Below are 22,342 nucleotides of genomic sequence, written 5' to 3' on the forward strand. Positions count from 1 at the left end.
GTTCCACCATCTGTCATTGCTGAGAAGAGCCTTACTCCATCCTCTTTGGAACTGCTCTTCAGGTACAGTAGTTGAAGGCTACTATTAAGTCTCCTCTTCTCCAAACTAAATAATCCAATTCCCTCAGCCTCTGCTCAAGTCCTGTGCCCCAGCCCCCAAACCATAACATGGAATAAAAAGGTGAACGATCAAAGGGTCACAACATTTGGCATTGAACGCCCACACAAAGAAAAAAAATGACACACTGAGCATTTGGGTTAGAAAGCTGTGTTTAAGGGCTTCTGCTTCAAATGAACTCACAATCTCTTCTGGAACCCATGGCTAGGAAAACCACACGTATCAAAATGGGGAGAAGCTATCGTTATAAGAGCGCTTACAAAGGCTCTCAACAAATCATAATGAATACAGCAACACCATGCTGGCCAGCAGCTTCTCTGGGAAGGAGAAAATGTGCAATTGGACTAGAATCTGGCTTGGTAACAAACACATCAAAACGTTAAAAGCTACATTATCTGTCATGCAGCTCAGCTTCTGTGTACATCTCGGGTCACTGGACACAGAGAACTCTAATGGGATTTCCAGCATGTCAACAGAGCGTTTGGACACAGCTTGGGCCATGGTGGCACAAACCACTCATCATGCCTTCTGAAACATCCCTCTTTTGCCAGAGCTGGCCTGCAGAGGCATTTAATTGATTAACTTCATCTTCAGCCAGAAAGTCCTGTAGATTTTTAGCACCACCGCCATTCTGGCTCCACAGTGCATGTGTTACCTGTATGTGCAGCTGCCTACCCAGTCCCACGGCACTCGGGTTGCAGCAAAAACCAGGAACAGGTTCAGGCACCGCGCACAAAAACCGTGAAGAGGGCAGGAGGACACACCCCACCCACCACGCTCACAACAAGCCTCCTGCCAGGCACCTGGAGCTGCCAAGGCACCCAGGCCTCCTCCCAGTCCCCATCCCCATGGGGCAGGAAGGGGCGAGAAGGCTGCGTCTCCCTTCCACGGGGCCTCCCGCCCTCGAGGGGTGCAGGTGGGGCACACAGCTTCGCCCGGCCGACACCTCCCAGGGAGCAGGGTGAGGCTACAGCCCCGCTCACCTGGCGCGCAGAAGGCCAAGGCGGGCCCGCAGCAGCCACAGGTGGCTTTGGTCGCTCCAGCCACTCCGCTGTGCCCGTCCACAGGGCCCGGCCCTGCTTGTGCAGCACCGGGGGGAGGGGGGGGAGCGGCAGTGCAAAGGGTGGGTGCGAGCCGCACCCACCGGGCGCACGCCCGTGGGGCACAGCTGGGCCTGTGGGCATGGGCTGCCGCTCACGTCACTGGGCCCCCTCTGACCTGCCGGACACTACCACCAGACCCCCACCTGCTCCTCAACCCCCCTGCCCCCCTCACCTGCTCCCCAGCCCCCTCCGACGTGCCGGCCACCCCCAGACCCCTTCCCCCCTCACCTGCTCCTCAGCCCCCCTGCCCCCCTCACCTGCTCCCCAGCCCCCTCCGACGTGCCGGACACCCCACCCAACAGACCCCTCCCCCTCCTACGTGCCGCCCCTCCCAGCTGCCCCACGGCCCCGTCCCCGCGCACCGTGTGCGAGTGCAGGCTCTGGCTGGCCTCGATGACGGCGCTAAGCGGCACCGTGTCGTCCAGCAGCACCTTCCCGGCCGGCGGCTTCTCCAGGAAGGCCATGCCGCGCTGGCCTCGGCCCCGGCCCCGCGCCGCCCGGCCCAGCCCGCCGCTGTCAGCACTGAGTGCGCGCGGCCTCCGCCGGGTCTTAACGCCCGCGTCTCCCGGCCGGCCCGGGCGCGGCTCGAACCCGCCTCACGGACAGGCCCCGCCCCCGCCCCGGCCCCGCCCCCCGCCCTCAGGGGCCTCTGCCCCCGACCGCCCGAGGGTCCCCTCAGGCCCCTGAGGGAAGAGCCTCCTCCTGGTCCTGACACCGGGACCAGGCCCGCCCCGGGGCTCCCTCTTCCAGCCTCCAGGCAGCCTCCACTCTACCGCGCCTTGGGTCCCCAGCGCAAAACCTCAACAGTGCGAGCCAGCGTCTACATGGGGGGACCGACGCCTCCGCCTCCGCCTGCCCCGTGCCCGGTGCCTCGCCCCATCCGCCTCGAGGTCGCACGGCACTGCCCGGTACCTGGCGCTCCAGGCGCCCATCGGGGCTGAGGGTCAGGTCGCAACGCGTCACGTTTCGTGCTAAAAGTGGTATGACAAAACGAGACAATCCAGTGAGAAAACGCCCGGATAGGTGATTTGTAAACCATTATTCTTTCTGTGTCTATTGAGTTGCTCATCAAACTGCTACCGAAAAATCAAGCGAAACTCAAGGTTCAGACTCTGTTTTTCCCAGCCGGGTCACATTTCCCCACTGTGACAGCTTAGAGGCACGAGATGGGGTCAGTCCAGGAATCCGAGCTGGACTGAAACCATCCCAAAGTTGGTATTTTAATCAGCGGCACCCAAGACTACTGCTTAGGATTGTGACAGGACATCCGCACAGGAAATTCCTGCTCACACGAGCGTACAAATTCATTTAAGAGGGGTGCAGATGGCTGCAATGTGAGTCTGTCGTGGTCCTACAATCATCGCTGCCCGGGGACAGTGGGCTCAAAACTATATGCCAGGGGAAGCAAATATTAAAGGAATCAACAAAGAAAGGGGCCGGGGAGTGGGATTCAAGCCTGGCTTAAGTCTTCCCCCAGAAGAGAAGCATAGGAGCCAGATTGAGCCCACCGGGCTCCTAGAGGGCACCGGGAGTTCAGTGTGTCAGCATCTGACCCAATTTGGTGACAAAACAGGAAACTAAAGCAACACAAATGGAGGAAAAGAAACTGAAAGTCCTGAGCAGTCAGTGTGGGTCTTGTGCCAGGAGCTGCCAGTTGGAGCCAACTTTGTTCAGACAAAGTAGCTCTAACATCTTTCCTAAGAGAATACACCGAGTAAAAAATGCCTTCTCTACCCACCCATCCCAATCTTAGAGCCAAAATCATGCCCAGGCTGCTTTTTGAACACTGGCCCTTGTGAGGACCAAACACGATTTCCTTCTCGAACTACATGCAACTGCATAGCCTAAAGGTTTTACTGTCATGGAGTTTTGCCTGCAAATGAGTGTTTTACTACTGAATAGTTCTTGGCTGTCAGTAGTCTTAAAGCTTAAATTCCATTAATTGAGGGGGAAAAATGCATTGTGGCAAAGGCAAAGGAGCAGACTTTTGGCCAGCAAACCGTAGATTTACCTGCCAACAAGCGCTCATACTTCTGCTTCTGACACCCACCCTTGCTGCAGTGGTGGAAGGCATTTTGAAAAGTTTATGGCAACGTGTCTGTCTGCATTGGTAATAAAGCAACTGGGCTTGGAACGATTCAGGCTCATTTGCTGTTTATTCCCCATAAAGCAGAGTCCATTTGGAACAGACCTTAGCACCCCTGCTAACACAGAAGTACTGAACTGCTTGTATACGAGGTACATTTCCATCAGCTGAAGGGAAATTCAAGACGCTTAGCCACGTAAGTCAGTCTAAGACAGAAAAAACTCAGGGCCTGAATCTTTGCTGTCATATGCCTTGCTTAACTTGAATGCTTTGGGTGCACAAGGCATGACAACAGGCAACTCAGAGCTCTCAGGCCCTTCATGTATTCCCTCTCACCAACTGTCGTTTGTTAAGGTAATTATATCTGTTTGTTTACAGGGGTTTGTAAGACAATATGCCATTTATTTTACGATACCATTGAACCTGATCTCTAGACCAGCCATTTACCCTCCCTGGTTTAGCACAGAGGCTGAGAAGCACACAGAGGGCAAAGGGAGCAAGGATATTTGGGAAACCATATTGCAGCAACAGCAGCTGGAAGTGATGCATCTCATGAGAAGAAATCCTGCAGTGTGTAGCAATATCCTTCTGCTCTACCCCAGACTCCTTGATAAATATATCGTTGTTCTTTGCCATTGGTATTCACTTCTCACTATGATGAGTGAAATAATCAGGGCTAGATTAATGTGAACTCTGTGGGGGTGCACGTGCGCAGAGGTTTGTTCCACAGGCCCTCAAAACATAATCTTCACTGCTACCCTTGATAAGTTGTATACACAACATGAAATAACCCATTATTAAAAATAATAGGCTGTATTCCCCCAAGAATAAATGTAATAAGCACTGAACACTTTTGTAAATTTGCTCTAACTCAATTCATCTTCAGTTTGTGAAGATGAACATTTAAGTGCAGTATATTTCAAAGAAGTCTTTGATTCAACTTGCCAAGTGCAGCATGCCCCCTTCCAGAGCTGACATTTTCCAGACAATGACATTAAAAATATTCAGCCTTATGACCAGGTCAAAACTTACAAGCCAGTCATGACAGTTGTTCCCAATCTTTTTGTGCAGCAGCCCCACTTCTGGTCTAAGTTTGACTGCTACAGATTAATTTCAGTGGGACTCAGAACTCAGTGAGTCACAAGAGCCCTGGACACAGGTGTCGCGGTGGACGTAGTCTTTCTGGACTTTAGGAAGGCCTTTGACACTGTCTCTCACCCCATCCTCATTAAAAAATTAGGCGACTGTGGTGTCAACACCTACAGTCAGATGGGTCACAAACTGGCTGGAGAGTGGTGGTGGAAGGGTCATTTTTGACCTTGAGGGATGTGGGCAGTTGGGTTCCCCAGGGCTCGGTCCTTGGGCCCGCACTGTTCAATATCTTCATCAGCAACTTAGACGAAGGGGTGAAAAGCACCTTGTTCAAGTTCGCAGATGACACTAAGATGTGGGGAGAAGTGGGCATGCCAAAAGAGAGGGACAGGTTACAACTAGATCTGGACAGGTTACAGAGGTGGGAGGATGAGAACAGGAGGAGTTTCAAAATGGACAAGTGCAAGGTGATGCACCTGGGGAGGAAGAACCAGCAGCATACCTACAGGCTGGGGAATTTCCTTATTAGTACAGAGGCAGAAAAGGATCTTGGAGTCACTATCGATTCCAAGATGAACATGGGCTGCCAATGTGGGGAGGTGGCCAGGAAGGCTAACCACACCTTGTCGTGCATCCACAGATGCATCACAAGCAGGTTCAAGGATGTGATCCTTCCCTTCTATATGACAGTGGTCAGGCTGCAGCTGGAGTACTACATCCAGTTCTGGGCACTGCACTTCAGGAGGGATGTGGACAGCATCGAGAGGGTCCAGAGGAGGGCCACTTGTATGATCAGGGGGCAGCAGGGTAGGCCCTATGAGGAGAGGCTACAGGATCTGAACCTGTTCAGCTTCCACAAGAGAAGGCTGAGAGGGGATCTGGCGGCCACCTACAAACTTGCCAAGGGGGAACAGCAGGCAATAGGAGTGTCCCTGTTCCCCCAAGCACTATCGGGAGTTACAAGGAATAATGGTCATAAGCTGACTGAGAGTAGGTTCAGGCTAGACATCAGGAGGCGCTACTTCACAGTCAGGGCAGCTAGGAGCTGGAACCAACTTCCTAGGGAAGTGGTGCTGGCTCCTACCCTGGGGACCTTCAAAAGGAGGCTAGACAGCCACCTAGCCGGGGGTCATTTGACCCCAGCATCCTTTCCTGCCCATGGCAGGGGGTCGGACTTGATGATCTGCTTAGGTCTCTTCCGACCCTACCTACTATGAAACTCCATTCACAAGTTTGTGAATCTGTCTGGAGTCTTACATGAGACCCTCAAGATAGAGAGTTTAGTTGTATGCAGATCTTGTTCTGTCCCTCTGCACAGGGATGACTTTTACCTTAATGGGTCCTAAGCATTTCAAGTAGTGTGTTATTAGAGAAATTTTGATGCAATTATTAGAAATACATGCCAAATTCTGATTCATCATCTTATTGCTAAAATAAGAACACTAACTAAGGTATCACCAGCTATCCACCACCACATGGGCATATATTGAAGTATTATCCATTCCTCACAGTGCAATAAACCAATTAGTACATTCGAACATTGAGCAATTATAGAAATAGCTCTTTATAACAGACAACAGGCAACATTTTAACACAGAGTTTTATGCAGCTCTTCTGCAAAACACAAAATATTTGAGCTAACTTAACCATCGGAGGCATCTAAGTTTTTCCTTAGAGCTTATTTCCCAGAAGAATGCTCTTGGTATAATATGGGCCTCCCTCCCATAAGGATTTTCACTTCTGCAGAATGTGGGCTTGTGAAACATCTGTCTTCATTTCAGTGGTGCTGCCTGGCTGACGTCTGAGGATATCAAAATCCTTTGTGCACCAGGTCTGCAAGTTCTTTCCCACATCTCCATGTCAGGTAGTGAAGCAATTAGAGCAGTGATTTCTCCGTTCTCTTGTCAAAAGTTCTTTTATGCCTCCCAGTCTAGACTGTAGCAAATCTGGGTCTTCTGCTTTTAAAGCCCTTGATGTCCTGGCAAGATTTCTTGCAAAATACTGGGCTCCTGGCAAGATGCATGTTTAGGGTGCAATGGATTTTCAGAACTTACTCATTCTGTTCCTAAGTGGAGCAAGAACTTTGGGAACATTTTTACTGAGCATCCATTCTTTTATGACCCCAGATGTTCTCTACCTTTTAGTGAATCACTTCTTTGTATGTTAAGGTCATTAATATTGGAAGCGTAATTGTCAAGTTGTTCTCCACAGAAGAGGACAAGTGGTAAGCAATTGTTTTCAGGTGTCCATACAATTTACATAAGCTCTGAGAGTGCAACCTCCACTTTGAAAGGAGTTGAAGGAAATAGGTATTATGATGTGTCAGTAGCTAGACTAGAAGCCACAACTTCAGTGTCAAGGTTATTAGCTATCAGATTTATTTCAACCCTTCTCCAGGTGTATTTATATTCCCAAGCTGAAGGGACTGTAAAAGGGCCTGAAGCAAAACAACATGGAAGACAAATGATTGCTTTAGTGGAGCACACAGGAAGATGTGCCTGCTGAGGCCGGTTTTTAGTAGTTTTTGTCTGGTTTTTGAACAGGACACTAGAGATGAAAGTTGCTACAAAGCAAGAAAATGAAAGTGTTATGTTTAAGCAGGCTGAACTGTCCTAGGAGGATCATCAAAAGAGCTTTAGATACGATTTCCCTTTCCTGTTTTGTTAATTCGACAGAAAGCTCCACAGCCAAGAACATCTCAAGCTCAGTAGATTTCATAGACATTAGGGCTGGAAGGGACCTCGGGAGATCATCGAGTCCAGCCCCCTGCCCAAAGGGCAGGAAGTCAGCCGGGGTCACAGGATCCTAGCAAGATAAGCATCCAATTTGCTCTTGAAGGTGTTCAGTGTAGGTGCTTGAACCACCTCCGCTGGCAGACTGTTCCAGACCTTGGGGGCTCGGACAGGAAAGAAATTCTTCCTTATGTCCAGCCTGAAACGGTCTTGCAGGAGTTTGTGACCGTTCGACCTCATCATCCCTTGGGGCGCTCTGGTGAACAAACGTTCCCCCAGATCCTGGTGGTCACCCCTGATAAACTTACAGGTGGCCATCAGATCACCCCTGAGCCTACGCTTTTCCAGGCTAAAGAGTCCCGTGGCTCTCAGCCTGTCATCGTAAGATCTGTTTTCCTGACCTCTGATCATGTGCGTGGCTCTCCTCTGGACTCTCTCGAGCTTCTCCACATCCTTTTTGAATTGTGGAGCCCAAAACTGGACGCAGTACTCCAGCTGCGGCCTCACCAAGGCCGAGTACAAGGGGAGAATGACGTCCCGGGATTTGCTCAAGAAGCATCTATGGATGCACGCCAGCGTTTTGGTCGCTTTACTAGCCGCAGCATCGCATTGGAGGCTCATGTTCATCTTGTGGTCAATGATGACCCCCAAGTCTCTTTCTCCTGTAGTGCTATCCAACGTAGCACTGCCGAGCCTATAAGGATGCTGCAGGTTTTTCCTCCCAAGGTGGAGAACCTTGCATTTTTCGGTGTTAAACACCATCAGGTTCTCGTCCGCCCATTTGCTGAGCTTGTCAGGTGTGCCAAGTTAGCCCCACACCTTTCCCCATGTCACCTTTCTCCATGCCACTTCAATCCTTTTTCCTTACCCAAGCCACTGCTCTGCTTTCTGCTACCTGTCTCCTCCCCAGTATGCCATGTGGAACACATGACTGCCCGGAGTCACTTGTGGCACTAGCAAGTTGTCTACCCCTGCTCTAGCTGTTTGCCCAGTGAATATCTTCCTTCTGAAGACCCAGCACCCTGCTATTTTTCTTCTTTAATCTGAGCAATTAGTTCTGGAAATTGATGCATCCTTGTTCTAAGAACAAGCATCTGGTTGGCCGATATCCAGAATAAGTGCAAAGTCCATCCACCTGTAAGGGACAATGTTCCACTCAGGTCTGCTTTGTTATTTTCCCTTTTTGGTTGGCCCAATTCTGTTGTTTGTGGTGCACTGTTCTGAGCATAGGGTACCTAGAGATTTTGTGACTGCATAACAGCTTCAAGGGAGATGAACCTTTAGACCATTGGTCAATCAGACCAATTCTGCCATTAGATCCACAACTGTCATCTAGGTTGTTTTGGTGTTTCGGTGCCTACAGCTGTGGTTTGTACTGTTCGGAGCAGTCAGAGTAGACAGTGCTAGCCTAGAATTTGCAAGAGCCATGTTCATTTCCTCACCATTACAGAGAGTTCTCTTGTGACCTTGCACAAGTCCCATAGTGCTGTACTTTTAGAAGTATTTACATGCCTAAACTGCTAGCAAGTGTTCTGGCACCTATCTGCACCTCTAAAATCCCCTGTTCCCCATCAGTAAAATGGGGTAAGTGCACTTCCAGGGCTGAGGAGAGAATAAATACATGAAAAATTACAAGATGGCCAGACACTGGTACCAGGATCCAGCTACTGCTTTACAATCAACAGAAATACTGAAGCTCAGCTGGACTGTACGAGATGATCACTGAGGTCCCTTCTGATTCTATAAACTGAATGTTTAATACAGCCATGCCACTTACTTTGATCTGCTCTATTTCTAATTCTGTCAGCCTCTAGAATGCATATTTGTTTTGTGTAGTTTGAAGGGATAGTTTTTAAGAACTATTCACAGTGCTTCCATAGTCCCTGCTTTTGAAAACAGAACAGAGCCCAATGTTGAGCACCAACATAGGATAGGACTTCTTGAAGTAACATGTTAGGATTGCCGTTTGGGGGGGGGGGCAGGTGGAGGAGAGGGAGGACAGACTATTATCCAATGGCAGTTAAACTCTAGCACTGAGAAGTCCTTTTCACAGCCCATTTTTATGGAATTTAGGGCTAGTCTTGAACAAAGCAGTGCATTTGCCTCTAAGCAAGGAGTAACAATACATTCGTTAGAAGAAACATCACTCAACTTATGCTTTCACAAACCTTCTGCACCCTTCCCACAGGTTCTGGTGGGCAGCAGCAGTCTGTTTATTTTGTCTGCTGTGCAAACAAGAATACAGTTGACATAGGTTCTCTTGCCATGGTGTGCAAAGTGAGCACGGATCAGTGATCTACATATTTTCTGAAAAACACCTCCCCCCCAGCACTGTTGTACATGGCTCACTTACAGGCACAGCAAGTCTCAATGCTGACAACAAGCTGGGTCCTTTGAAGTGTCTGGCAGACTTATTCTTGCCAAGTCTTGCACTATGATACCTGTAACCTACACATCTATGAACTTTACTACAGAGTAAAACACCATGTGGTCAGGAGGAGTTCTGTCTGTCTGACACCAAGACTTTCACCATCCCCTCCATAACAGTCTTTCCACTGTCCATGACAGTACATAATACTGAAATGTATGCAATAGATCTCTTCAGTTTCTTCACTTCTGCTGCAGCTAAGACTTCTTCTCCAACATATAAAGGAGCCGGGAAGTTAATTTCCTGAGAAAGAAACACACACCCATGACCAGGCATCTTAGTACCCAGAACTGCAGAAATAAGTCCATTGATCAAAACTCCATGTACAATTGTTCTCCCAAACCTTGTCTTCTTTGCATAGTCTTCATTCAGATGCAGTGGGTTAGTGTCCCCTGTTAGCTCAGAAAAACTAACAACATCCCTTCGTGTAAAGGCTTTTTTAAGTTCAGCTTTGTCTCCAACTTGTACATGTAAACACCTTAGAGATGGACATCTGAGACATGAGCTGGTAATGTTTGGCTTCATCCAGCCTGTTCTTTGGAAATCCCCACCACAAATCATAGATCTGAATAGTGCCAACATCTCAAGCTTTTTACAGTTCAACCACCTGTCTGTGTATTCAGTCCAACACTAGCTCTCTACTGTTCCCAGATAACGCGAGCAGGAATGGAGATGTCTGGTGGGAAAAAAAAAAAGAAACAAATCACAGACAATATTATGAAATAGTCTGCGTATACGTGACGGTTACTAGGAGGCAAATTAAAACAATAGCCTCATGTAAAACAGAATCAAAGCAATTTAAGTAAGCCAAGTAGATGTCTGTTCAACTATCACTGTGGAGACCAATGCCAGCTCCCATGCCCAAGTGACTGAACTGGCAGACTGAAGTAAAGCATTTCGTAACAAGCAGCCCTGAGTTTTGAACTGAAAATTGAAATCCAATGTAAGGTTCCCAGTGGAATCATTTGATAAATAAAAAAAAAAAACAAACCAAAACCCTCAACCCCATAGATTTTCACCATGAAGGACAAAATGACAAAGCAGCAATGAAATTAGGTTCCACCAATATGCTAATGAGATCAGTCAGCCCTGATCTCTTTGGAGCGGAGATGTCAAGTGACAAGACTCGAACACAAGTCTAATTTTACAAGGTCATGTCTACAGACTCCAAGAAGGAGAGACGAATCACAGACAACACTAAGCAGAGGATTGTTACAAGCACTGTACCATAAAATACTTTGATTACTTTTCACTAGTTACAAAATGGATCTATCAAATCTGTTTGTTTCACAGCTACACAAGAGTACTGAGTTCTCAGAACTGATACATTCTACATAGGTAAACCATGTTTTCTGGTAAGAGACTCTACATACTTGACTAAACTCACAGTAGTCCTATGAGAAGAAAACAGTGGAGGGTCACCAAGCTCCCAGAGTCTTACCTGCACCACTCTGAAGGCACACTTTCGGTTCTGGTATGAGCCCAATAAAGTTAAAGCACTCCACAGTTTGACAAGGCCACTAAAGGAGGAGAACATTAAGAATGTTAATAGGATCTGCCAGTTTTCCTGCAGTATATACAGCTTTGATAGAGACTCAGTGAATAAGAAAGTGGTGAAGTCTCAGTCACACATGGAACAGGTAGTAAGTAATTCCATCAGTGGGTTCTGGTCACATCACAAACACAGTTGTGTCACAACAGTCTATCAGTGTAACCAGTCCTGTCTACATTGCGAGAGACATGAAAGCTGGAACCTATGATTTCTGTCTTAGTCAATCCCACTTTTTCCTATGCCTCATTCCTGGACCCTGTCCCCTTCCCCCACCCAATGTCTTTAGCCTCCTTGCAGATATTCCTTGGTTGGAGGAAGGAATACCACCCTGACAGAAACATGCCCTCACTAAGGAATTAGGCATTCAACAGCAGTTCTTATCTGTTGCTGTCTGGCAGAAGCTACAACCATCAGGGCACTGAACGTCTGGACTCAGAGTCTGAAGGCCAGACTGTCTCAATGGTCTAAAGTGGGGATGGGTAGGTCTTGGGCAGCCTCCACTCCTCCATACTCTAGGTGGATGCGCTGAAGGTCTTGATGTAATGGTTGCAGGACTCATTACAACCAGATTTGTAAGGCACCCAGCTAGACCTCTTATGCATATGCCACAATCCAGAGGATCGACAGTTGCCTACTTTAGTCTCTTTCTTTGCAAGCAACTTCCCCAGCTGTTTATTGTTGAATTTCCCCAGCTACTCCTGCCATCTTCCCGCAACAAAGGGACAAGAGCTACAAGTTTCAGGAATGTCTCATTCACACCTGATAAAGATGGGCACAATGTATTGATCCATGTTTGCTATTCACATTCACACCAAGCTCACTCAGGTTAGGCCTTTTCCAATCTTACAGCCTGGTGTTCTCCACTTAGACCTGAAAGCCTTTCTTTCTGATGTCAACTCCAGGAAGAGATGGGGGGGGGGGGGGGGCAGCAAATCCCAACTTTGTTTTCACTGCAACCTGAAAAATCCAGTTGACTCAAGCAATTGTAAATGGGCCAGTCCTGGAACTGAATAAGCAATTTTCCTGCACAAACAGCAAAGTCACAGTGACTCTAATCTGTCTTGGAACTGCAGGGGTATTACAGCAAGCATGACCCCACATATACACAAGGAGCAAAAATCTGCCAAGGGTCACTCTTTAGAGTTCATTCTCACTTAAGAATGTCCCAGGTAAGGAGTTATTGTGTTACTGAGACTAGAAGTGCCAGTGGAAACGTATTGAGTTTGAGATAGCAGTAAGAGGCAGACTAAGAACCTCTTTTCCGAATGCTTTGACATTTTTCTTAGAAATAAATGATAACATTGAGTTAATTCTAGAGGAGCAAGAATCAATAGATACAGTACAGGGTACCTGGAGACCAGTAAAGCTGTCACACTTTTTGTTGCCTTTCAGAATGCCTGATCCAGACACACCAGCGGCCTCCTGAGAGTAAAAAGCTCCCTGCTCTCAGTCGTGGATTGTCTCCCATCACTGAAAGATGCAACCACTGACTCACCACTGGGAGACATTCACACACATCCCAGCAACAGACCAGATTACTGGTGACACTTTCTTCTATGTATTTACTTTATTTTGATGGGAAAAATAGCAACAGAAGTTTTAAACTAGTTTATTAATATGCCATTGTTATGCTATGCAATGCATCTTTCCATGTCAATATTTACACAGCACGTACAACCAGAAACTTACCTGCTAGAAACTCTCAGTATAGCAGACAGGGTTTTTTCATCATATGTTAAAACATCAACAGGCAAAGCTGCACCAACCTGTGCAGAAACAGAGCACTGTTGGTGTGGAGGAATAAAAAGGCATTTGATAGACAAGAGACTCGAGTCTCTTTTCTCCAACTGGACCTTTTAAAGTTGTTTTAATAAACGCCCACCTCATATACATACAAAAAACTAGAACTCTTGGTTCCAAAATGATACCTTTTATTAGACCAACTGGAAAATGGCAAGAAAACTGTCCTTTTCTGCAAGCTTTTGGGATCAAAGTCCCTTGGTCAGGCTCTGGGAAAAGTGTAGATGGTACAAGATGGCAAAAAGTCCCCATAGGTAGGAAATAAATCCAAAATCAGCTAAAATTTTCCAGTTGGTCTAAGAAAAGGTATAATTTTGGAACCAAGAGTTTTGGTTTTCTGTATGTCTTTTTGTCTTAGACCAACACAGCTACCAAGTACACCCCTGAAACATGGATGATGCCAAATTGTAGCCAATTTTGGATTTTAAACTGCACTTGCGAACAACAAGGAAGTTTTTTTTGCCTCCTTGCCTGCCATCTGACACCTCAGGGAAGGAATTCTACCTGATCAACACATCAAAGAGCTACTCAACACAGCTCACAAAGACACTCATAGACCCAGGACAGACTTCCATCTTGAACTCCCTCTCTGCAAAAATGAAGCTTATTTCCTACCTATCGGGACTTTTTACCATCTTGTACCATCTACACGTTTCCCAGAGCCTGACGAAGGGACTTTGATCCCAAAAGCTTGCAGAACAGGACAATTTTCTTGCCATTTTCCAGTTGGTTTAATAAAAGGTATCATTTTGGAACCAAGAGTTCTAGTTTTTTGTATGTCTTTTTGTCTCAGACCAACACAGCTACCAAGTACACCCCACCACATATACAGCACTTTGCATCCACAGATCTCCATGGGCTCTACAAAAGATGCCTGTATCATTTGTTTTTTTCAATTCAAAGAACTGAGGGAACCGATGAAACAATTTTCCCAGGTCACTCACCAGTCCAGTGGCAGATGTCAGGACATCTGCAACACAAGTCAGGACATCTTGCATTGCAGTCCAGCAGACTGCGTTGCTTGCTGTGGTTTTCCCTTTGAAGCGTAAAGGATAGCTCAGTTGGACTGCACTTCTCTGATGCAACTCCTAACTATGGACGCTCAGGCAGGAAATGCAGCAAGGCTCCGAGTTAAACTTTGCCTCTTAAAGTCAAAGGCCAAACAAAGTAAAGGGCAAAGAAGCAGAAGAGAAGTGGATGAAGGCAGGAGGGAAACTGTCTTACACCAGGTTAGAGGTCCTAGTGGAAAGCAAAAGCTGGGACCAAGCACCAGGGGAGCCCTGTCCACGTATACCCTCGACCCTGTTTGGCTTCGGAGCTCTCAGCCTGAGGTCCCAGATTGGCCAGGGGTGTCAAACCCAGGGGCTGGACCCGGCCGTGGAGCCACGTGCTGCACCCCTGCGTGGTGTCCGGGGCCGTGCCGGGAGCGCGGGGGCAGGTCCGCCGCGTGGGCCGGAGGCGGCAGCGTCACGCACCTCCCCGTGCAACTCCTTCAGGGCCGAGACGACGAGCTGCTTGAAGTGCGCGGCGTTGAGGCGGGCGCCGCCGTCCGGGAACTCCCTGCAAGGCAAAGCCCAGGGGCTCCGTCATCGGCCCCGCCACTCCCACCCCCGCCGCCCGAGCCCCGCCGCCCTTACAGCGAGACCCGCAGGTAGTGGTGCTCGGCCGCGCTCTTCAGAACGAGCCGCTCAAGCGGGGCCCGCGGCGGCCGCTCCCCAGCGCCGCCTTCCGCCATCCCAGGACGCCGCGTCCGGCACGTGGACAGCGCCCGGCGCGAGACCGGAACCGGAACCTCCTTGTCTCTCAGCCAACCAGCGAGCTGCTCTGCGCGGCCAATGGCAGGGCAGCAAGGCGGCTCCGCCCCCTCCGGGGCCCAGCCCATGGGAAAGGCGGATCCCTGCGGGAGGGGGCGCCTACGGCATGCGCGGGGGGCCCAGCCACACCGCCCCGGCAGCGAACGGCTTCGCCAGCCCATGTCCCGCGCACTGCGCATGCGCCCGCGGGGACGTCCGGCGGGCAAGGGCAGCCGGGGCCGCGGCCCCCCAGCAGCGCGGGGCTCGGCCCGACCCTCCGCCCCAGGTCACTGAATAAAGCACACGCACGCTGTGGGCCAGGAAGGCTGGACACAACGTCAGCTCTTTATTAACCAGCAGCGAAGCTGCCCCCGGCTCGGCGGCCCGGGCAGGTGACACTCTTCCGGCTCGCTCAGCGCCGCAGGGCGAGGACCGAGCTCTCCACAATCAGGCGTCCTTTGAGAATCAAATACTTCATGGCAGATGCATTAAAAGAAGGGTCCCCCAATGAATCCGTCAAGACAGTGACCTCGAGGCCACAGCCCAGTTTTCAGAACTGACTCGTGCACTTCTCCCAGCTGACAGACCTTGGCAAGCACTTGGAGCCTTGAGGTAGCATCTTTTGGTAGAATTCAATTTCTTTTTTCTGAGCAAAGGAAAACACTAGTAGCGTATCGGCAGCTCCCGTCAGACGAGGTGGACTTCAGTAATTCTCGGAGAGTAGTGACTTTCTCTTGCAACTTCAAATACAGGTCTAGTGCTGTAGCCTGGTAGGAGAAGGCCTCTTGAAAGAAAACACCATTGAAAGAACTGGAAACAGCAGTAGCAATAATTGTAACAACAGGAAGTGACTGGAGTGAAAAAACCAAAACATTTGTATTTTGGCAAGACCGATTTACAAATACATTTTGAAAACAAACTCCCATTCTTTAACTAACTGGAAAAGAACGGATGGGGACATTCAAAGGGGGTTTGTGTCTTCCTCCGTGCAAAAATGCACTTTGGTTTTTTTTATTTTTGTTGATTTTTTTTTTTTTAAAAAGAGACGGCCTTTTTTGTACACTGTGAAATCTGTGCTGCGATGGTGAACAGAGATGCTGTAATATGCCAGGACACTGTTGACTACCAAAAGCTCCTCTCACTGACTTCACAACAATCACAAGCAGGGAATCAGAAATTAAAGATACTTCTTCGGGCCTCAAAGACACCTTCCTCTTTACCCACTTTGCTGCTGAGTGCTCTTATTAAACTAGAGCTTTCCTCTGCCACTTTCCGAGAATTTCTGGCAGCTCCACTCCACTGAACAGAGAGCAGTACCTACAGGGAACTTGCATGTGTACTCAGAGACATTTGAACAAACGTGACAGAGGTGGCTGGGATAAGATGGGAAGCACCGATGCTGTCAAATGCCTACCAGCCACCATCTCCACATTGGTTCTCAACTATGTCACCACTCGCAAGCAGTCTCCCCAGCTTCGCTCAGTGCTCTAGCTGGCTAGCCAGAGAGGCTGACATGTAACCAGCCCTCTCAAAGGACACCCTCCTATGCCACACAAGATAAACCAGTCTGGTCTGGCCTGGCTCAGCACCTTCCAAATGAGACCTCCAGAATCAGCAGCCCCCCTGAGAGGCTTCTCATCTCCCTGCACCATACACGCCTCAGAGCTGGGTGGGTTGTAGCACTGCCCAAGGACAGCCGTGGGACACGGCGCTGCAGTGATGCATGCCAGCAGCCCAAGATGGGAAAACTGGGCAGGCTTGTTCCCCACTGCTCTGTGACCTCAAGACATCCCTATCTCCATTCCCTTCCTCTGCCTTCTAAAGCCGCTGAATCCTTCAGGCCCGAGCCAAGGAAGCCAGCAGGCCTTGCTTTCCTTGGACCAGGCCTCAGAACAACATATAGAGGCCAGGTCTGTGATGTAGAGAAGTGATGGTTGAGACAACAGAGCCCAACTGAATTCACAGCTGTCCCCTTGATGGCTGCAGTGGAAGAAGGGAGGAGCATGAGGGAGGAGAGCTTCTGATGGCACATGTCCTTGTGACAGCACGCCATGCAGGAACTCAGCCTGGTGCAGAGACTGCTTTGTGTGGGCTTATCTGGACGGGCTCCAGCTGGCAGCTCCACCACCCAATTCCAAGCTCCCTGGTGCTGCCCTTCCCCTGCTCATAGCTCTAATGAAAGCTCATGTCTTTGGTGTGTCACCTAGGAAGCATGAATGAAATTCCTGCTGCTTCTTTGGCTGTAGTTTAATGCAAAACAGAACCCACATGACAAAACAGGGAGCATACACCATTGCAGAATGGCTGCAGTCCGAAGAGCTGCTGGACAGCTTGATCAGGGCAGTAAGGGCATAGCAACTGGTTCTGCCCTTTCCATTACAAACCACTTGGATCACTTCGACATGCCATGCAAGCCAACTACTGTCACTGAATGACAGCATTCAACCCAGAGCGGCTCCATTCTAATAAGCAGCATGGGTAGGTGGAGGAAGAAGGCAGGATCTGCAGCCAACTGAGCTAGTGTCCAGCCAGCAGTGCTTCCCCACAGCTGTAGCTCTGCATCTTCCACTGTAGTGGAGCAGATCCATCACGCCAATGAGAAGCAGGATTCCAGACCTTTAACATCCTCTCTCTTTGCCCACATGGCCACAAGGAGTGAAGGGCAGGTCCTTTTCTGCTGGAGTCTAACATTAAAAGCTCTGCACGAGCTGTAGAGACTGAGGATGGAAAGGCTCATTAGAGTTATTATTACCTGAAAACTCAGTGTTGTTGTAGAAAGATTCTGGGTTTTGCCATAAAAAGGTCCCTCTTGATGTCTGATTCTCATTTAGATAATACTCTGATAAAATCTCAGCAGAAGGAGAAGTCTGTCTAATAGATGCTGCAATTTAAACAGGTATTTTAGATAACTACCATTAGCTGAATTATTACCTAAACCATAAGATCTCCCAAACATACTGGCTGCTTTGTTAGCAAAGGTGCTGGCTTCACAAAGTCAAACACTGCTAACTCGTGAAAGGTTTAACAAGGAGACTTGGCATTTGGAAGCATCTTTGTGTCTAATCCAGTTAGATTACAGTAAAATATTAGGACTAAGGAGAGCTCATGTAAGTACATAAATATTCTTCCTTTAAATTACAAAAAAATTGCCTCCTTAAAAAGAGTTTTAAAACTGACCCAGACAACAGCAGTGCCACGTGAAGTCTAGCAGTACAGAGGATCTCTCCAAGACAGAGGGTCATATGTTGCAATGCCTCAATCGTAAAACCTGCCCAGGTGAGGAGACGAGGAGATCTGGGGGACAATACAGCTACAGCCCCTTCAGGCCACTCCATCTCTTACTGCACAAGCCAAACCCCGTGGGCTCTGGCAGCGCAAAGAAGCAGAGCCGTTCTCTGTGCTACTGGGGACACGCCTGTTCCCCCCCCCCACTCGGCTGCACTAGAGAACTGCAGTTTTTGCAGCTTCCAGACAGTGGCGCAGCACCTCTGTGCCAACTTATTCATGGCTCTGACAGGTTCAGCCCCCTTGATACTGTCAACCTCAAACCCAAGTGCAGCAACTACAACCAGATTTTTGCCGCTCTGTAAGGGAAGTGTCAAAGGAAGATAGCAAAAGCCTGTAACAGGAAGGCAGCGCCCGCCGTGGAGGGTAAGCAGCCTGCCGTTACAGACCACACTCTGAAAACTTATCACTACAAGACAAGAAGGAAAGAGAGGGCTCCATATGTTTTACACTTTGGGTTTCGTATCAGGCACTTATTGTTGGAGAGACACGCCACTCTGAGCCAAGCAAGTGAATAAAGGGTTAGATTCATCTTTAAACTAGGCCTAATAATGACATTTCAGCAGCAAAGTGGAGGCATGGAGCAAGCCTCTACCCATCCATCTGTGCTGAGACTTATTTTATGGTTCTAAAATGCCCAAGAAGACAGCAGCAGTAACTGTTCCATAGTGTCCATTTTTTCTTGTGTGTTGTGTTGCTGAAAGGAGGCTTTTCTGTGTCTTGAACTGAGAAGGCATTGAAGGCGCCCTATGCCTAATTCCCTGGATCCATCAGGTCCATGCTGGAGCCAAACAGTGCCACCAGCTGCTCCTCATAATGTGTTATATTCCTCTTCATAATGTCCATGCAGGGCCCGAGCAACCTCTCAAATGCTTGCACATCCATGACTAGAGAGAAACACAAGGAGAGAAGGGGACACATAACCAGCTACTCCAGAACAAGGAATGCCCAGCTGGCATCTCCTCCCAGCTGGCAACGCCTGGAAAATGAGTCCAGCCCACCTGGTTTCGGTGCTTCAGCAGAAGCCACTTCCCACAGAAATCAGGCTTCCAATTTGACACTGCTGTCCTTGCATGGAGCCACAGCCCTGCCCTTAGGATAGACAAGCAGGTCAAATGCAACTGCAGGACAGCCACAGCTGAATTATCTCAAAGTCCCAAGTGACACGTGCTCCCCAGTAAAAGTCAGGCCAGACGGAGGCCGTGCTTTCATGCTGCCCACCACACTGCAGATCTCCTGGAGTCTGCCCATGATCCCCCTGTCCGGGGACAGCAGGCACCAGGTGAGGGCCAGAAACAACATCTAAGCTATTCTGTGATTCCACCAAACCCCTCCAAAAAGGGGGCAGGCTGCAAAGGGGCAGGAGGAAGGAAACGGTGGTTCCCAGAGAGATAATGAAAGCCCCTCCTAGGCCAAGCCTCCGGCCCTAACTGAGGTACCAACAGGCATTGGGGGCCTAAGTGGCTCCACAGCCACCTAAAACAGCACTCGGCAGCGGAGGCGATGGGGAATGGCATGAGGAATCCTTACCTAAACACTTGACCTCCCCAACAGCGTAGGCAGAGGCTGCTCTGGGTTTGTTGGTAACAAGCGCAAGCTCTCCAAAATACTGTCCCTTGTGACACCGGGCAATCTCCACTTCCTGGTTAGCCTCTTTACTTGTCATTGTCTGTACCGGAAGAGAAGGCGAGAAGCAGGTATTTTTGTTACTGTACAGCAGTATGCATACAGCTCTTCCTTCAGAGAGGATCACAGATGTGTGACGGGTCAGCACTCTACGCCAGGGGCGGGCAATTATTTTGGGCGGAGGGCCACTCACCCAGTTTTGGCAAGCTGTCGAGGGCCACATAGGTAGCCCCGCCCCTTGACCACCACCTTGGGACCAATGTCCCAGGGCCAGCACCGGTGGGGCCCAGAGCGGGGCACAGGCCGCCAGGGGTCTGTGGAGCCGGGCTGGGCTGCACCGGCAGGGAGGGGAGAGCTGGCCCGGCTCCATAGAGCCCCTGCCAGCTGGGACCTTGCACTCCTGCCATCTTGCTCTGGGCCCCACCGGCACTGGCCCCGAGACACCGGTGCGGGCCCTGTGCTGCCACTAGCCCCCAAGCCCTGCAGTACAGACAGGGAGCAGCACACAGCCCCGATCCCCTGCTCGCCAGCAGGGAAGAAGCAGGTGCTGAGCACGGGGAAAAGTGGCCCCTCACCTGCCCCATGGCTGGTGCCCCACATTGCAGCCCCGCGTGGGGCTGTCCGGAGCAGGCACAGGCAGCCTCATGCAGGCTGTGAGCGGCTACAGCGCGGGGTGCTGGCTATGGGGCAGGCGAGGGACCACTTTCCTCTGAGCAGGGAAGGAACCCACGGAAAAGCTGAGCGCGGGGCAGGGGCGAAGCAGCCCTGCCCCATGGCTGGTTCACCGCGCTGCTGCAGGCACTCGCAGCCCACATGGGGCTGTCCGGAGCAGGCACAGGGAGCCCCACACGGGCTGCGAGCAGCTGCAGTGCAGGGCACTGGGCATGGGCAGGGCTGCTCCCCGCCACTCACCCCCCACTCCAACTTACCTGAGCTTCCCATGTGGGGGCAGCTACTTGCTCCCAGCCCAAAAACCCAGGATGGGGCTTCTGGCTGGGCGGCGGGGCCAGGAGGGCCAGCTGTTCTGGGAGTCTGCTGGGCTTCCCCTGGGTCCTACTGCCCTTGGTTCCTGTCATTTTTTTCCAGGAACCAAGGGTAGAGAAATATTAATTTTCTACCTTTTTTAGGGGCCCCCGCAACCCAGATAGAATGGCCTCACGGGCCGTATTTTGCCCACCTCTGCTCTAAGCACAGGACCTTTAGATTACTCCCTGGATCTAGCACACACATTGAGCATGACGCACACACGGTTTTGCTTCCAGTTTGTAGGGGAGAGGTACCAGTTTCAAAACAAGTCTCTACTAAAAAGGCTTAAGAAAGGCAGAGGGTTAAAAAGACTCCACACTCTAACTACTGGTTGATAGCCACCGACTCTAGTCCCACCATGGCAGGTCTCCACGTTCAGTGTTTGGAAGAACACACCACAGTTGGCTTTTGCAAGAGAAGCATGTGGCTTGGACAGACATGCAGCATCATCCCAGCCTGTTCTGATGGCCACAAGCCACCATGGGGAAGACAAAGACTGCCTCCAAGGGCTGAGCAAATACCAGATCTTAACACAAGCTGGGAGAGATTGTGGAAGTGCTGTACAATAAACTGCAGGCCAAGGTCTTCCAGGGCCCCTGTCCTGGGGAAGGGTGCCCAGTACCAGCAGTTCCAGGGGAAGATGTAAAAAAACCTCCCTTAGTCCTACTGCCAGGCACAGCTTCTCAGGCCCATGCACCATGCCCCTGACCACGCGCTGTGACCACAGATGTACACAGGCAGTACATGCCAGCAATCCTGCCTGGGCCTCTTTAAAACAAATAGTTCAGAACAGAGCGCTTGGGCAAATTGTTTATCATTTTCCTTCCACAATCACTTGCACTTGTCATCACTCAAGTCGACCTGTCATCATAGAGCCCAGTCCTCTTACACCATCAAGCCCTTCAGCAAGCCTCTGCCCTTCTGCCGTCTTGATTAACTTACATAATTATGTCTCGTCTGCAGGTCTGCCATCTCATTACCAACATGCAAGGAACAAATCTGCTAGCCACTACCAGCCCTTGAATGGATAGATCCCTGGCAGATGCTTGTTAACCTCTGCCCTACTGAAAACTGACCGTTTGTACCCAAGTCCATCTTCAGAGCACCTTACCTTGCCCTGCAATTCTTTTTGAACTCACCTTGCTCTTAATCAAGATTTTGACTTCACCAGATTCTACGATGTAAAAGCTGTCTGCTTTATCACCCTGTGAGAACAAGAGGGGAAACAGCAAATTAGTCACCAGCCTATTACAAGAGGCAGAAATTATATTCAGCTTTTCACTCTGGGCTTTGATTTGAGTACGATCACAGGTAAAAATTTTTGCAATATGTAGCATAGAAGTTGGTCTAAAATGGGCTATAGTAGTATCTGAGGATAGAGGAACACTAATAATATCAGCCTGGCTTAAAGGAAGAAAGATTAAACTTGTGAAGTTTAGGAAGAACACCGCAAGGAAGTCGAACAGGAAGGTTTTTAGAAGTACCTCCAGACAGAGAGAAAGACAAGAATAAACAGAAGCTTTATAAGCACAAGAATGCAGGGCAGGTACAGGAAGGTATCAGAAGAGCCAACATAAGAAGCAGCTAATTATCCTCAGCTTTCAGCAACAGCCTTGTGGAGGAAGCAGTCTAATTATCTATGCTGGCATATGGGAAGGCAAAGGGTAAATGAAAATAAAGCATCTGACAAAATTATGTGTCT

At 49.6% G+C, this 22,342-nt stretch overlaps 4 protein-coding genes across 8 annotated transcripts in view; all 4 read right to left on the reverse strand.

The window, feature by feature from the left end:
- The window catches only part of PXK (PX domain containing serine/threonine kinase like), a 43,072-nt gene extending 41,289 nt beyond the window's left edge, over nucleotides 1-1,783 (reverse strand). For all 5 annotated transcript variants that reach the window (XM_090022914.1, XM_090022913.1, XM_090022911.1 and 2 more), the window contains exon 1: nucleotides 1,583-1,783. In XM_090022914.1, the coding sequence (XP_089879040.1) occupies nucleotides 1,583-1,684 (102 nt within the window). In that variant the 5' untranslated portion in view covers nucleotides 1,685-1,783. The remainder of the gene's footprint in view (nucleotides 1-1,582) is intronic.
- Nucleotides 1,784-9,282: 7,499 nt separating this feature from the next.
- Nucleotides 9,283-10,140, reverse strand: HTD2 (hydroxyacyl-thioester dehydratase type 2). The gene has a single exon (XM_090022366.1). The coding sequence runs from the start codon at nucleotides 10,138-10,140 to the stop codon at nucleotides 9,622-9,624; it is 519 nt and encodes a 172-aa protein (XP_089878492.1). The 3' UTR covers nucleotides 9,283-9,621.
- On the reverse strand, nucleotides 10,098-14,714 carry RPP14 (ribonuclease P/MRP subunit p14). Its single transcript, XM_090022367.1, has 5 exons — nucleotides 14,548-14,714; nucleotides 14,386-14,470; nucleotides 12,800-12,876; nucleotides 11,000-11,078; nucleotides 10,098-10,234 (listed from the first exon to the last, which is right to left on the reverse strand). The coding sequence occupies exons 1-5, from the start codon at nucleotides 14,643-14,645 to the stop codon at nucleotides 10,178-10,180; spliced, it is 396 nt and encodes a 131-aa protein (XP_089878493.1). The 5' UTR covers nucleotides 14,646-14,714; the 3' UTR covers nucleotides 10,098-10,177.
- A 305-nt stretch (nucleotides 14,715-15,019) lies between these two features.
- The window catches only part of PRKAR2A (protein kinase cAMP-dependent type II regulatory subunit alpha), a 79,833-nt gene continuing 72,510 nt past the window's right edge, over nucleotides 15,020-22,342 (reverse strand). Inside the window, exons 9-11 of the mRNA XM_090021060.1 lie at nucleotides 21,780-21,845; nucleotides 19,519-19,657; nucleotides 15,020-18,875 (exon numbers count right to left, since the gene is read on the reverse strand). Coding sequence (XP_089877186.1) covers nucleotides 18,742-18,875; nucleotides 19,519-19,657; nucleotides 21,780-21,845 — 339 coding nt within the window. The 3' untranslated portion in view covers nucleotides 15,020-18,741. The remainder of the gene's footprint in view (nucleotides 18,876-19,518; nucleotides 19,658-21,779; nucleotides 21,846-22,342) is intronic.

This window comes from Crocodylus siamensis, chromosome 11 (assembly GCF_052110815.1).
Source record: "Crocodylus siamensis isolate JL-2025a chromosome 11, ASM5211081v1, whole genome shotgun sequence".
NCBI lineage: Eukaryota > Metazoa > Chordata > Crocodylia > Crocodylidae > Crocodylus > Crocodylus siamensis.